Source organism: Ranitomeya variabilis, chromosome 2 (genome assembly GCF_051348905.1).
Source record: "Ranitomeya variabilis isolate aRanVar5 chromosome 2, aRanVar5.hap1, whole genome shotgun sequence".
Lineage (NCBI taxonomy): Eukaryota > Metazoa > Chordata > Amphibia > Anura > Dendrobatidae > Ranitomeya > Ranitomeya variabilis.
In genome coordinates this window covers 525670213-525686582 of record NC_135233.1, presented here as the reverse complement: position 1 = coordinate 525686582, position 16370 = coordinate 525670213, and the positions used below count along the sequence as shown (strand labels likewise).

Here is a 16370-nt window from a genome sequence, read left to right as displayed (position 1 = left end):
GAACAAGATCACCATGTCCATTAAACTGAACAGTGCGTGAGAGATACATACACATTGCAGAAAAACTGCTTGTGGTGTATATTCCACCACCAAAGCGTGTAATAAAAAGATAAAGTCAATGTACAATTGTGCATTTATCACAGAAAAGTCATAAAATAAATGCAACTTGTGGAAGGTCGGCTCACTTAGCTGCTCCCTGAGGAAGACACAGGGACACGTTTGGTTAAAGTCTCTGGATGGTTTATTGCGCCATAAACCAATAAGCCCAAACTGGTAACAGAACAAAAGCCTTTCTGGCTCAAATTAAAGTAAAAAGTCCATATAAAATCATTCCCAGTATGGCTCCTGCCTTCTGGGACAACATATGTGGCAGCTCTGGCAGGAGCTTCAGTCAGGAGGCGTCCTTCCTCCACACAAAACAAAGAAAAAAACATGGCTGGACATTCAACTCCCTCCAGCCACACCCTGGAGGAGTCCTACCCATCTCTCTACCCACCATGAAAGCCAGGCCCATATAGTGACTGGATTGCTCTCAGCACATAACATGATGGAAGAAAAACACCAAGGTTACTTACCGGTAGCCGGTTTTTCCGGAGCCCAAGACAGCACACCTGAGAGAGGGGATCCACCCAGTCAGGACAGGAAACCTACTGAAATAAAAGGGCGTACCTCTCCCTCGCTTCAGTTGGTTTTCAGAGCATGAGAGGCCCCCTTGGTTAGTTCACATGGCAATCTACCACCACATTATAATAATAACAAAAAAACACCCAATTAAAAGTGTGCACCAAAGGGTGAAGAAGAAGAAGGGAGGGAATATACAGGTGCTGTCATGGGCTCCGGAAAAACCGGCTACCGGTAAGTAACCTTAGTGTTTTCCCGTCTCCCATGACAGCACACCTGAGAGATTTTTGGAGAAAGAACACCTTAGGGAGGGACCACCACTTGCAGCAACCTTCTACCAAAGGTAAGGTCAGTAGAGGAAGATAAATTCAGTCGGTAGTGTTTAAAGAAGGTAGACGGTGAGGACCAGGTAGCGGCCTTACATATCTGATCAATCGATACCTCTGCTTTTTCAGCCCAGGAAGTAGCCACTGGCCCTGGTGGAGTGAGCCTTGATGCCTTCAGGGATCGGAAAGCCACATGCAGCATAGGATAAGCTAATGGCCTCCCTAATCCATCTGGCAATAGTACCTTTGGACACCCCATGACCTTTCCTGCTACCCTGGAAAGCTACAAATAGAGACTGATCTTTCCTCCTTACATCAAGAGTATGAAACCTTTCCTCACCTGGATTTCTAGGATTAACACAAAATGAGGGTAATACAATCTCCTGACTCCTATGAAATTTAAGAACTACCTTAGGTAGATAAGCCGAATCTGGTCTTAGAACCACCCTGTCGTCATATATCTGTGTGTATGGAGGACAAACGGACAGGGCTTGCAAGTCACTCACCCTACGTGCGGATGTTAAAGCTACCAATAGCACTGTTTTTAGAGTGAGAAATTTTACCGATAACTCTTGCAAAGGCTCAAAAGGACTTTCAGTTAGAGAATCTAAAACCAGATTTAAATCCCAGGGAGGAATTTTCTGAATTACTACAGGTCTAGACCTATTACATGATTTAATGAAACGGGCTACCCATATAAAGCTCCTAACGCTGACACTTGAACCTTAAGCGTATTGGTTGCCAACCCTAGTTGTAAGCCTGCTTGTAGAAACTCTAAAATAGCACCCACAGGAGCCTCATCCGACAAAGGTTGTCCTAAAAATTCTAGAAACCTCTTCCATGTCCTACCATAAATTCTCGATGTAATCGGCTTCCTACTTCTCAACAGGGTGGAGACTAGCCCTGACGAGAATCTGTCGGCTTAGTAATGCCCTCTCAAATTCCAGGCTGCCAGATGGAACCCCTTCACTTGAGAGTGGCATACTGGTCCTTGGGTAAGCAGGTCCGGAACCTCTGGTAGGATCCATGGATCGGTTACCGACATTTGTCGTTGGAGAGAAAACCATGGTCTTTTCGGCCAAAATGGAGCAATGAGAATCACTCTTGTCTGCTCCATTCTGATCTTCCTTACTACTACCGGAATTAATGCTATCGGTGGAAACACGTAAGCGAGGCTGAATTTCCACGGTATTTGAAGGGCATCTACTGCAACCGGGTTCCCCCTCGGGTCTAACGAGCAGAATCTCTTCACCTTCCTGTTGTGAAGCGTTGCAAATAAGTCTATTACCGGTTACCCAGGCCTGCACTATCTGTTGGAATACCCTGGGATTCAGCGACCAGTCTCCCGGTCTTAGCTTTTTGCGACTAAAGTAGTCCGCTTTCGTGTTTTCGACCCCCTTTATGTGCAGAGCTGTGAGGGACAGTAGGTGAGATTCCGCTAACTGAAGAAGCACAGATGTTGCCCCCATAAGTGAAAGGGACCTTGTTCCCCCCTGATGGTTGATATAGGCTACTACTGCGTAATTGTCGGACATACCGTATATACTCGAGTATAAGCCGACCCGAGTATAAGCCGACCCCCCTAATTTTGCCACAAAAAACTGGGAAAACTTATTGACTCGAATATAAGCCTAGGGTGGAAAATGCAGCAGCTACCGGTGAATTTCAAAAATAAAAATAGATGCTCCATACCGTTCATTATGGCCCCATAGCTGTGCCATATAGTGCTCTGCACCGTTCATTATGGCCCCATAGCTGTGCCATATAGTGCTCTGCACCATTCATTATTGCCCCATAGCTGTGCCATATAGTGCTCTGCACCGTTCATAATTGCCCCATAGCTGTGCCATATAGTGCTCTGCACCGTTCATTATTGCCCCATAGCTGTGCCATATAGTGCTCTGCGCCGTTCATTATTTCCCCATAGCTGTGCCATATAGTGCTCTGCACCGTTCATTATTGCCCCATAGCTGTGCCATATAGTGCTCTGCACCGTTCATTATTGCCCCATAGCTGTGCCATATAGTGCTCTGCACCGTTCATTATTGCCCCATAGGATGTGCCATAGAAAGCTGTGCCATAGAAAGCTGTGCTGCTGCTGCAATAAAAATAATAAAACACATGCTCACCTCTCTTGCTTGCAGCTCCTCAGCGTCCCGTCCTGGCGTCTCTCTGCACTGACTGATCAGGCAGAAGGCGGCGTGCACACTATATGCGTCATCGCGCCCTCTGACCTGCACAGTCAGTGCGGAGAGAGAGACACTGGGAAGACAGAGCGGCGCCCGGCGTGTGGAACGCGGACAGGTAAATATGACATACTTACCTGCTCCCGGCGTCCCGCTCCTTCCCCCGGACAGCTGGTCTTCGGTGCCGCAGCCTCTTTCTCTGTCAGCGGTCACCGTTACCGCTGATTAGAGAAATGAATAGGCGGCTCCGCCCCTATGGGAGTGGAGTCCATAGTCATTTCTCTAATGAGCGGTCCCACGTGACCGCTGAACAGGGGAAGAGCTGCGGCACCCGGAGACGGGCAGGGGGAGCGCCAGGAGCCCCGGAAGCAGGTAAGTATGCCTCAGCGCCCTCTCCCCCTCACCCGCCGACCGTGACTCGAGTATAAGCCGAGAGGGGCACTTTCAGCCCAAAAATTTGGGCTGAAAATCTCGGCTTATACTCGAGTATATACGGTAACTCTGGTATGACGACCCTGAAGGACAGGAAGGAAATGTCTTACTGCCCTTTCTACAGACCATAACTCTTTTATATTGGATGTCTGATGTGTTTCTGTATGGGACCAGGATCCCTGTATCGAAAGGGTCCCTAGATGTGCACCCCATCCTGTACCACTCGCGTCCGTTGTGATCACTTTTTCTATCGGAGTTAGCCACTGAACCCCTGAGCTCAAGTGATCCCTTACTGACCACCAGACTAGGGAATCTCTGACGCCTACTGAAAGGTGAATTTTTCCCTCCAAACGCCCTTCTAACAATCTTTGTGTTGACAGGACCTCCCACTGTAATTGCCTCAGGTGAAACTGTGCCCATTTTACAGCGGGAATACAGGATGTTAGTGACCCTAGCAGGGAAATCGCCTTCCTCAGTGTCATTACAGGCTGATGTATCGCCAATTCCACAAGACTTTGTATTTTGGATACCTTGCTCTCTGGCAGGAGACAGAGTTGGCGCGTGGAGTCCAGAACCAACCCCAGGAAGGACTGAACTTTCTCTGGTGTTAATCTCGACTTGGCGACATTTATTTCCCAACCTAACACTGCTAGTGTCGTAGTCACCTCTTCTATTTGTGCAAGACAGTGATCCACTGATCTGCCTATTACAAGGAAGTCGTCTAGGTACGGAATAATGACTATGTCCCGGGAACGGAGGAAGGACATGACCTCTGACATTAATTTTGTAAATATTCTTGGCGCTATCGATAGACCAAATGGAAGGGCAGCATACTGGTAGTGTTTGAGTTGCCCTTGGACAAACACTGCTACCCTCAGAAATTTTTGATAGTCCCGATGAATTGGGACATGGTAGTAAGCGTCTATAGCTGCCATGAAGCAGTCCGGGAACAGCATCTTTATCACTGAGTTTACCGACTCCATTTTGAAGGAGTAATTTATTATTGACCGATTGAGTTTTCTTAAGTTGACAATAGTCCTTAGCGAGCCATCTGGTTTTCGTATCAAAAAGAGAGGGGAATAAAAACCTTCTCCCTCTTCTTCCCTTGGAACTTCTACTAGGACCCGTTTTAGAACTAGCCCCAATACCTCTGTTTCCAGAGCTAGCTGTTCCTCTTGAAGTTTTCTGTGTGGTGTCAACACAAAAGTCTGTCGAGGTGGATGAATAAATTCTATTTTTAGTCCGTCGCTGACAACACTTAACGCCAAATGGCTGGGGGAAATACTTATCCAGGCGTGAAGAAAGAAAGAGAGCCTTCCCCCTACTTCTGGCTTGGCGTCATTGGGAGGGCTTTTTTGTCGATGTGGAGGGGCCCTTAAACATGTACCCAGATCCTTTTCTATCTCTATAGTCCCAGTTCCTTCTATCTCCCGGAAGGCGACCTCTATTAAATTTTCCCCTCTGAAAATAAGGCCTTCTGATATCCACTGGAAAGCGAGGAAAACCTTTTTTCTTGTCGCCTGCTTTTTCTAAAATGTCCTCCAGCTTCTGACCAAAGAGGAATTTGCCGTCGCACGGAATGGAACAAAGTCTATTTTTTGAGGGCAAGTCCCCTGGGCACCCCTTTAATCACAAGGCACGTCTTGCCGCGTTAGACAATCCCGCTGCCCTAGCTGCTAGTCTTACAGAGTCTGCTGAGGAATCTGCTATGAAAGCTGCCGCTCCTTGTGCCATTGCCATATTGGCTAGGACCTCTTCTCTCGGCACTTTAGATTTCAACTGATCCTCTATTTGTTGCAGCCAGACAATAAGACACATGTTCCGGCTATTGCCGGTTTTAGACCTCCTGCGGCTGCCTCCCAGGTATGTTTTAAAAAAGCATCCGCTTTTTTGTCTAAAGGGTTTCTTAGGACGCCTGAATCCTCTAAGGGTAGGGATGACTTTTTAGATGACCTAGCCACCGCACCATCAATCTTAGGGGCTTTATCCCATACTTCTGAATCCTTTTCCTCAAAAGGATATCGTCTCTTAGAAGCTGAGGGAAGACTACCAGACTTCTCAGGCTTCTTCCACTCTTTTTCTATAAGGGCTTTTACTTTAGTATTAACTGGGAAGGTACGCTTCCTCTTCTCCTCCAAACCACCAAACATAACGTCCTCTACCGATCTAGATGCTTTCTCATCCTTAGGCTCATTGTAGCCCTAACTGATTTCACTAGTTTATCTGTGTTCTCAGTTAGAAAGCATGGTCGACCCCCAACATCGCTATCTGAAGAGGAGCCAGAGAACACAGAAGAGGATGAACAGGGAGACAGAGGTCCCTCTTGATATTCCTCGTCAGACTGAGAGGCACCAGAATCCGAAACAGTCTCTAGGGCTTTGCTACTTTTCTTTTTAAGGACTGATTTTAAAGACCCTTTAACCTCTGCCCTAATCATGGCCCTGAGGCTAGAGGCAAAGTCAGGGGATTCAGCCTGAATAGTCTTTTGGATACAGTCCGCACAGAGGCTTTTCTGCCACTGGACTGCTAGCGGGGCTTTACAGAGGGCACATTCTTTGTTCTTTGCCTTGGCACTAGCCTTCCTCGGCGCCTGACAAGTAAGCAGAGAAATGTAGCCTGTTACCACCAATGTGACATTCACGAAGATCACTCACCACCCGCTGACACTCAAGGGTACCGGATTTTGAGGCCGATCTGGAGTACGGATAAAGTCCCTCCTAGAAGCTGAGGAATCCTGCGACTTTCGATCCAGACGACTGCCGCTTCTCCTCTTAGTATGCTGGTGAGCAGACATAGCACCTGGTAAGATCTCTTGCTGCTGCTGCTGCTGCTGTAGCAATGGCTGTTGTGGGTGCTGCTCCATACAATCCTCCATAGTGGAGCTCTGTAGATGTGAGCACTTCCACTGTGGACTCACCCCCTTTTGAAGGGTGATCCACTCTGCTCACCGCCTCATCCGGTTCAGAAATTGCTCCTCCCCCGCCTCTGCGCCCATCAGGAGACCGCCAGAAGATCCCTGTGACCCGGCCAGCGTTAGTCTATGGGAACCGCCATCTTGGATCCGGCGCGCCCATTCCCAGCGTGCCCTGCGCGCAACGCCTGCCGCGCACCCGGAAGCTAGGCCCAGGGCCGAAGGCAGCAGCAGAGGGGGCAGAGAGAGGCGTGGCAGCTGCAGAAGAGCCACAGGACTCCGGACTGCGCTGACCCGACGCCCGCACGTGCGCAAAGGCCCCAGGACCTGCGAACGGCGCTTCCACAGCCTGAAGGCCGGCATACAGGCTCTCTGCCTGTTCTTCCAGTGCCGGGACAGGAGTGGGTGAGTCTTCAAAACCGCCGTGATTCCAGAACTAGGGCTCCTATCAGGACAGGAAACCCAACTGAAGCGAGGGAGAGGTACCGCCCTTTTATTTCAGTAGGTTTCCTGTCCTGACTGGGAGGATCCCCTCTCTCAGGTGTGCTGTCATGGGAGACTGGAAAACTTATGGCTTTCACATCATGCAGGTAAGCAACCTTTTAGACACATTATCTCCCCTCATGTACGGCGCCAGTGACCCTGTCACAAACTAGACACATTTGGCATCGCCATAATGGTGCTGACCCACTGAATAAAATTAAAGAAAACCTGTCACAAAAAGCAAAAATGATGTACGGGCAGAGACCCCGATTCCATGGATGTGTCACTTACCGTATATACTCGAGTATAAGCCGAGATTTTTCAGCCCATTTTTATGGGCTGAAAGTGCCCCCTCTTGGCTTATACTCGAGTCATTGTCGGCGGGGAAGCGGCGGCTCACACACACTCACCTGCTCCTGGCACGGTCCCTGCATGTTCGATGGTCTCTGACAGTTTGTTTCTGTGTTCAGCGGTCACGTGGTACCGCTCATTAAAGTAATGAATATGGAAGCATATTCATTACTTTAATGAGTGGTACATGACCACTGAACATAGGAAGATGCCACCGGCTCCCGGAGACCATCTGACAGTGAGACGCTGCCAGGGACCGCGCCGGGAACAGGTGAGCATTCCGATATTCACCTGACCCCGTTCCACCGCTGCGCGCCGGTCTGTCTTCCTCGTCCTCTGCCTGTGACTGTTCAGGTCAGAGGGCGCGATGACGTATTTAGTGTGCGCCCTCTGCCTGAACAGTCAGAGCGGCGCGCAGCGGTGGAACGGGGAGAGGTGAATATCGCAAGTGCCGGGGGCCTGATCGACGAGAGGCGAGTATGTGATTTATTTTAATCGCAGCATATGGGGCATAATGTATGTAGCATCTTATAGGGCGTATTTTGTATGGAGCATTATATGGGGCTCCTGATTCAATATGGATATTCAAAAACACAACCTACTGATGTCTCAATTAATTTTACTTTTATTTTTGAAATTTACCAGTAGCTGCTGCATTTCCCACCCTAGGCTTATACTCGAGTCATTAAGTTTTCCTAGTTTTTTGTGGCAACATTAGGGGGGTCGGCTTATACTCGGGTCGGCTTATACTCGGGTATATACAGTAGTTTACTGGATGCAGCAGTTGTGATAAACTCAGTTTTCTCTATTACAGATCTAGCAGTGCTCTAAATGCTGAGCTCTGTGTAACCCTGCCAAAACCAACTGGCAGCTTTATGTCAATGCACATTGGCTCTTTTCTGTGTACAATCAGTGTTGGGGTTATAGAGAGCAGTTGACTAGGAGGAACAAGATACCTAGTCATGTAGCGGAGCGATAATCTCCTTCTGATAAAAGCTGATTTTATTGAAAGGAGAGCACAAACCATAATAAGTTACATATCACTGGAAATAGAGTTTCTACCCATACATTATGGAGTGTATATAGGCTGCACGATACCTGCAAAAATCACAACACCTGATGACTCAGGCAGTGACCGGCCCTGGCTGGTTGTAATACAGCTGAAAGAGAAAAGGGGCCAGAAACACAGTTTTGCCCAAGAACCAATTTGCAATAGGTCTTGATTAACTTATATTGACTTTACTAACTTTTTGGTTCATTCTCTCTTGAAGCTTATAAAAAAATAAAAATAAAATACAGTATATACTCGAGTATAAGCCAAGATTTTCAGCCCATTTTTGGGCTGAAAGTCCCCCTCTCGGCTTATACTCGAGTCATACCCAGGGGGAGGGGGTCGGCAGGGGAGGGGGAGCGGTGCTGTGCAAAATACTTACCTGCTCCCGGCGCGGTCCCTGCAGGTCCCTGGTTCTCCCGGCGCCGCAGCTTCTTCCTGTACTGAGCGGTCACATGGTACCGCTCATTACAGTAATGAATATGGACCCGACTCCACTCCCATAGGAGTGGAGCCGCATATTCATTAATGTAATGAGCGGTAACGGTGACCGCTCAGTACAGGAAGAAGCTGCGGCGCCGGAAAACCAGGGACCGCACCAGGAGCAGGTGAGTATAATGGGGAGGGGGAGCGCTGCACAATATTCACCTCTCCTCGTTCCAGGCGACGCTCTATCTTCAGCGTCTTCTGTAGTGACGCTCAGGTCAGAGGGCGCGGTGACGTGGTTAGTGCACGCCCTCTGCCTGAACGTCAGTGCAGAAGACGCTAAAGACGGAGCAGCGCCCGGAACGAGGAGAGGTGAATATTGAAAGTGCCGGGGGCCTGAGCGACGAGAGGGGAGTATGTGATTTTTTTATCGCAGCAATAACATATGGGGCAAATATCTCCATGGAGCATCTTATGGGGCCCATCATTAACTTTATGGAGTATTATATGGGGCGTTTTTGTATGGAGCATCTTATGGGGCCCATCATGAACTGTATGGAGCATTATAAGGGGCTCCTGATTCAATATGGATATTCAAAAACACTTAACCTACTGATGTCTCAATTAATTTTACTTTTATTGGTATCTATTTTAACTTTTATGCAAATTGCCTCTTCTGAGTAAAAGAGGACTTAAACTCTGTAGCGCCACCTGTTGGAAGTAGAGATCCTACAAGTCACAATCAACCCTTTAACGAGTCGTGCAATATGACTTAGGATAAAAGCCAAATCAGTATCTGAATTCGCAGACACGGTGTTTGGGGCTGTTATCGCTACTTCCAACAGGTGGCCCTATAGAGTTTAAGTCCTCTTTTTCTCAGAAGAGGCAATTTGCATATTATATTTCCCAGAGGAGCATTGCACGGCGAATAAGCCTCCTTACCTTAACAAGCCAGAGATGGTATGTCACTATTTTAACTTTTGAAATTTACCGGTAGCTGCTGCATTTCCTACCCTAGGCTTATACTCGAGTCATTAAGTTTTCCCAGTTTTTTGTGGCAAAATTAGGGGTCTCGGCTTACACTCGGGTCAGCTTATACGGTAAAATAATATTATTATTATTATTATTATGCCACATTAGTGACAAGCCCTAATTTTCCATTTAAGGTTTTGGGGGACCAATATGAGCACCAACTCAGGGGCAGGACTGTAGCTTTCAGAATACAAGGACAAAATCAAATGATAAAGTAAAATATTTTTTATAAAGTTAACAGGCACCAGCAACCTACTGACAGTTTCCAATGAAAAACTTTTTGGCTACATTGCACACATCAAAACAGTAAAGCAGACTATTAAGATAAACCGTATTACAAACATGCTACATTTTAAGTTTGTGGACTACAAAGCCAAGATTAACCCATCTCTCCGCAGGTCCCTATACAAACTGTGCAGAAAACGTTACAACAGCGACTGTACTATACGCTTATTAACCCTCAATAGTCACCCAAGCAGCGCTGATGCCATTCAGGGGAATGTCATGTAACAACACCTCTGGCTGGTCGGACATCCTGCAGACTGGAGTAGGTTGGCATCCAGCAATCATGGAGATTAAACCAAGACCACTGCATCCTTGGAATGATCTGAGCGTAGACTTTCTACCCAAACAACTGAGTCTTGATGACCCCAAGGGGTAATGCGCACAACACCTGTGCAGTACGGGGGCAGATTTACTAATGCTGTATAATGTGTAAGCAGAGGAAATTTATGGCCAATTTCCTGCTGGATAAGAACAGGTGAAAGGCTGGCGGTATGACCCCCTGTGCGGGCCGACGTACAGACTGGCTGTGGGTCTCCTGACCAGGGCTAGTCTTCCTATACATGCCTGTGCAGCTGACGTGTTTAAGTCAAAAGACCTGCGGCCGGTCCACACATCACGGGCTGAGTACAGATAGCAAAACACGGATGTGTGAAACCAGTCTCGCTAAAAGTAAAAATGTGCTGCAAACTGGTAACTTGCTACCGAATTCAAGGCAGTCACATAAGCGAGACTGCCCATTATTTCCTACAGAGCTAGAATGAACAGCTTACATAGGGACGAGCGGAGGGCGTTACTGCACAGCAGAACTACTGTACTGGGGACAGGGAAACCTAGTGCCGCGCTCCCCACCTCGAAAAATCAGAGTTCACTTCATTAAATTCCTCAGCTCCAGTCATACAACTTTGTACACGTTCCTGGGTAACACTGAGAAGAATCAGAACATTATACACATGTAATAAACGGTAGCACTGAGTCCACGCGATGAGGTGACAAGACTTAGATTGGAAGATCTTCCCTCCTTCCAGTCGTTCTGTGTAAGACCTATAAGATTACTCTGAGGAGAGAAGGCAGATCAGGGACTGCTCCTCAGCTGGAAGGACAATGGCTGGCACTGGTGTGGTGCCCTGCAGATGCCACCTCTCCCACAGAGAAGCTCACTGATGCCAACACGTACAGCATCACAAGTGATGTGCCACGTTATCAGCAGGGCTGTGGAGTCGGTGTCATGGAAATTGAGGAGTCGGAGGTTTGGTTTACCAACTCCACAGCCTTGGGTATCAGCACGGAGGACACTTCTGTCATCCCATCATCTGACACCTCACTGCTAGGAACGTCCCAGGGTGGAAAGAGGACCTGATGGCTCTGCCAAGTGCCCGTCTACTGTACTCACCGGACAGATTACTGCAGAGACGCAAATCCTATACTATGCTACATACTTATGTGGGTACAAAGGGAATATCACTTTGTAGGATGCACTAGGACACGTCCTGTAAACCACTGGTGGTATTGCAAGAATGAGGTGACACTATATGATACGACATGGCCATTTATGAAATTACTTAAAAGTAATTTTATGTGTAGCGTTAGCGTTATAGCTGTAAAGGTGCTTGTCCCCAAATAAGAATTAGAAGAGATCCACTGCACCAGAGCAAATTTAGCTTAGAATCCATATGGAAATCAGGTTAGAGGTGCACTGGGGCGTGTGGAAGAGGCCATGTACGTGCAGACACACCCACAGTGCACTGATAGCATGATTTACATATATTAGATTTCTTATGAGTGGCAGATCAGGTGTATACAAAAAAGCTGATCCACTACCTCTATATGTGAAATTGTGCTGACAAGCTTCTTTTAGGCAGTATATTGCTTTATGGGTTTTCTTATTCCAGACAAATCCAGTGTGTATTGTCAGTGTAACTCACGGCAGAAATTGGAGGGCGTTTCAGAGTCAGAAATAGCAGCAATAATTGATATGCCCAGCAACACAGATTCCCCATTTAAAATAAAGGGTGGTGCTTTGTGGCCTACATGATTTCTGTAAGAAACGCAAACCCTTGTGAAAAAAATCTTCATGTGAACATGTACTAAAAGTGAAGAGGCAAAGTCTTAGGCCGGGGTCACACTAGACCGTAATACGGACGAGTGTTATGCGAGAAAAAAAAAATCGCATAGCACTCGGCCCAATGTTAATCTATGGTGCAGCTCCCATCATCCGATATTTTCTCCACCGTATTTCGGATCCGAGGGAACTCGCAGCAGGCTGCGATTGTCAGCGTATCTCGGCCGAGACTCGCCAATGAAAGTATATGGGGGCGAGAATAAATCGGATTACACACGGACCATGCGTGTGCATTGCGAGAAATACGCAGCGGTGTTCTATAGAAAAGCCGGTAATTCAATTGCCGGCTTCTCATTTCTCCTGCACAAACCCGACAGGATATGAGACATGGTTTACATACAGTAAACCATCTCATATCCCCATTTTTTTTGCATATTCCACACTACTAATGTTAGTAGTGTGTATGTGCAAAATTTGGCCGCTGTAGCTGCTCAAATAAAGGGTTAAATGGCGGAAAAAATTGGCGTGGGCTCCCGCGCAATTTTCTCCGCCAGAGTAGTAAAGCCAGTGACTGAGGGCAGATATTAATAGCCAGGAGAGGGTCCATGGTTATTGCCCCCCCCCGTGGCTAAAAACATCTGCCCCCAGCCACCCCAGAAAAGGTACATCTGGAAGATGCACCTATTCTTGCACTTGGCCACTCTCTTCCCACTCCCGTGTAGCGGTGGGATATGGGGTAATGAAGGGTTAATGCCACCTTGCTATTGTAAGGTGACATTAAGCCAGATTAATAATGGAGAGGCGTCAATTATGTCACCTATCCATTATTAATCCAATTGTAAGAAAGGGTTAAAAAACACACACAGACATTATTAAAAATTATTTTAATGAAATAAACACACAGGTTGTTTTAGTATTTTATTGTTCTCTCAATCCATCAGAACACCCTCGCTTGGCAAAATAATTAACCCACAAGATACATACCTTCCGATGATCTGTCACGTCCAACGAGGTAATCCATCTGAAGGGGTTAATTATTTTACAGCCATGAGCTGCGCAAAAGCACTCGCTCGTGGTTGTAATCCCCGGGTAATGAAAGGAAATCTGAGTGATCTGTACTTACATTGAGTTGCGGTGAGGCGCCCTCTGGTGGATGAACTCATATGAACTCGAGCGTGGGAACTTTTCCAAGGCTCCAGTTCATGAGAACATCCACCAGAGGGCGCCTCACCGCAACTCAATGTAAGTACAGATCACTCAGATTTCTTTTCATTACCCGGGGATTACAACCACGAGCGAGTGCTTTAGCGCAGCTCATGGCTGTAAAATAATTAACCCCTTCAGATGGATTACCTCGTTGGACGCGACAGATCATCGGAAGGTATGTATCTTGTGGGTTAATTATTTTGCCAAGCGAGGGTGTTCTGATGGATTGAGAGAACAATAAAATACTAAAACAACCTGTGTGTTTATTTCATTAAAATAATTTGTAATAATGTCTGTGTGTGTTTTTTAACCCTTTCTTACAATTGGATTAATAATGGATAGGTGTCATAATTGACGCCTCTCCATTATTAATCTGGCTTAATGTCACCTTACAATAGCAAGGTGGCATTAACCCTTCATTACCCCATATCCCACCGCTACACGGGAGTGGGAAGAGAGTGGCAAGTGCAAGAATAGGCGCATCTTCCAGATGTGCCTTTTCTGGGGTGGCTGGGGGCAAATGTTTTTAGCCACGGGGGGGGGGGGGGACAATAACCATGGACCCTCTCCTGGCTATTAATATCTGCCCTCAGTCACTGGCTTTACTACTCTGGCGGAGAAAATTGCGCGGGAGCCCACGCCAATTTTTTCCGCCATTTAACCCTTTATTTGAGCAGCTACAGCGGCCAAATTTTGCACATACACACTACTAACATTAGTAGTGTGGAATATGCAAAAAAAAGGGGATATGAGATGGTTTACTGTATGTAAACCATGTCTCATATCCTGTCGGGTTTGTGAAGGAGAAATGAGAAGCCGGCAATTGAATTACCGGCTTTTCACAGATATCGCGCTGAAATATAAATACAGAATGAATATATATATATATATATATATATATATATATATATGTATATATGTATATATATATATATATATATATATATATATATATATATATATATATATATATATATATATATATATATATATATATATATATGTGTCTCAATGACATATCTATATATATATATATATATATATATATATATATATATATATATATATATATATATATACACACACACACACACACACACTGTATATATTTTTTAACGAACATTTGAGCACATAAATCCATTAGATGTCGGTTTTGCAAGCCTGCGAGAAAATCTCAGCATACGGATGCCATACGGATGTCAAAGGGATCATTTGATGCGAGGAAATCGCATCCTCGCACTGCACACGGATCACTGTTTTGGAAACATTTGTGCGATTCTCGTCCATGAAAAACGGACCGTTTTTTTATACGTTGTGTGTGTCCCCGGCCTTAAAGAGAGTCTGTCACCCCCAAAATTAAACTGCCCGGCCATCTATGTAGGGGACTCAGCCCCTGTTTAGTCTTACTGGGCAGCTATAGTTGCACTTAATTTAATACAAATCTCTCTGAAGCGGAGCGTGAAGACGGCCATATAATTTCGCGTGTAAGTGGAGGAGTACGGCAGTGTGTCAGAGTGACAGTATAGATGAACACACAGTGTGGCTGTCAGAGCGCTCTGATACACGGCTGCCGTCTGTCTGCGGCTCGCTGCACCCAGTAGTAGAGGGTCATCTGACGTGTGTCCACCGCTTTGAGGACATCGTTCAGCAGCCCATTGAATCACCACTGGGGTGAAGTAGATGACTTTTACACAGGAAATATTGCATACCACTAAGGACGTCCCTAGAGTAATTCTCCGTGGAACATAACGCTGAGTTACATCTGTCATAAACATAGCATCCTTGAGATAACACGCATTACAATCCTAGTACCTATATTTGGCTTTGGGATCTGTATATACCTTATATTCTACGAATAAGAGGCACACCAGGCCTTATTTAATATATACACGGATTTTGACACCTACTCAGTCAGTACCCACTAGTACCACAGAGACAGAGAAAAGTCTGATTACTATTACGTACTTGATAAAGGTTCATTTGAGGGACCGAAACGTTGTTGTTTTTGGGACTGCATTAAAACCTTCATATCAGACAAAAAGTTGAGTGCCAAGTTTATTTATATTAAACATGAAAGAATATGACAGTGTTTGGTCAATCACAGGCATTATTATGCACATAGGAGGGTATGGCATAACCCACACCAAGGGTGCACTGAAGCGTCCTCGTTTACATAGCAAATAATGTTTGTTTGTTTTTTAATAAAATTTTAAGTAAAACGATACTTGCCTAGTATGATCTAAGGAGGGCTAGGTCCCCTATATAAGCGTTTAGGAAGTTTAGTTGCCATCTTGGGGTGACAGACTTCCCCCATATGGAGTGGTCATAATGACTGCCACTATTGTTCCCAGAGGGGCGGTCACCCAGAAATCAAGCCTCCCAATTGCCACACAACTTCTTGTGCCTCTTTTTGCCCCCAGTATAACTAGCATTGTAAGGCTCACCCCAGTCTGTCTTTGCTTTCTTCCGATGTGAGTTGGTCGAAGGTCTTGGCCTCATCTTTCCCCAGGAAAGCCTCGTGATCCATCTTGAAGCTCTGGTTCTCTTCATGGATTTGTGTATTGAGCTCAGGGTCCAGGCGGATCCTCTCCTTGCGAAACATGGGTTTGGCAAGGATCTCTCCAGCACATAGTAGTAAGAGGTATAAAAGGCTTTCAGGCTGCATCTCCCTCCACCTCACCGCAGTGCTGGAACTGGAAGAGCACAGGTCCATGTTACAGTATATACTAGGTAGGGAGGATTAAAGATTGGGGGACACTGGAGTGGGCAAAAGAGACCGGATCCTGGTTAACCCTTGTGGATCCCCCCTTCAAAGGACAGTATGTGTAAAGATTCTTGATTGTGCCAAGTAACTTTTTCCATACAAGTTCTATAACAACAAAAAGTGACTTGATACAATCAAAATGGAGTAAGGTAAATAGGAGACAATATAGCGGAAACGGATCTCGTGGTGCTGAACATAAACAATTGCCATAAGTCCAAGTAAGGAGATAAAGTGGCA

At 46.2% G+C, this 16370-nt stretch overlaps 1 protein-coding gene across 5 annotated transcripts in view; it reads right to left on the bottom strand.

The window, feature by feature from the left end:
• The window catches only part of RCN1 (reticulocalbin 1), a 70869-nt gene that overhangs the window by 48820 nt on the left and 5679 nt on the right, over positions 1–16370 (bottom strand). For all 5 annotated transcript variants that reach the window (XM_077288080.1, XM_077288083.1, XM_077288081.1 and 2 more), the window contains exon 2: positions 15814–16062. In XM_077288080.1, the coding sequence (XP_077144195.1) occupies positions 15814–16034 (221 nt within the window). In that variant the 5' untranslated portion in view covers positions 16035–16062. The remainder of the gene's footprint in view (positions 1–15813; positions 16063–16370) is intronic.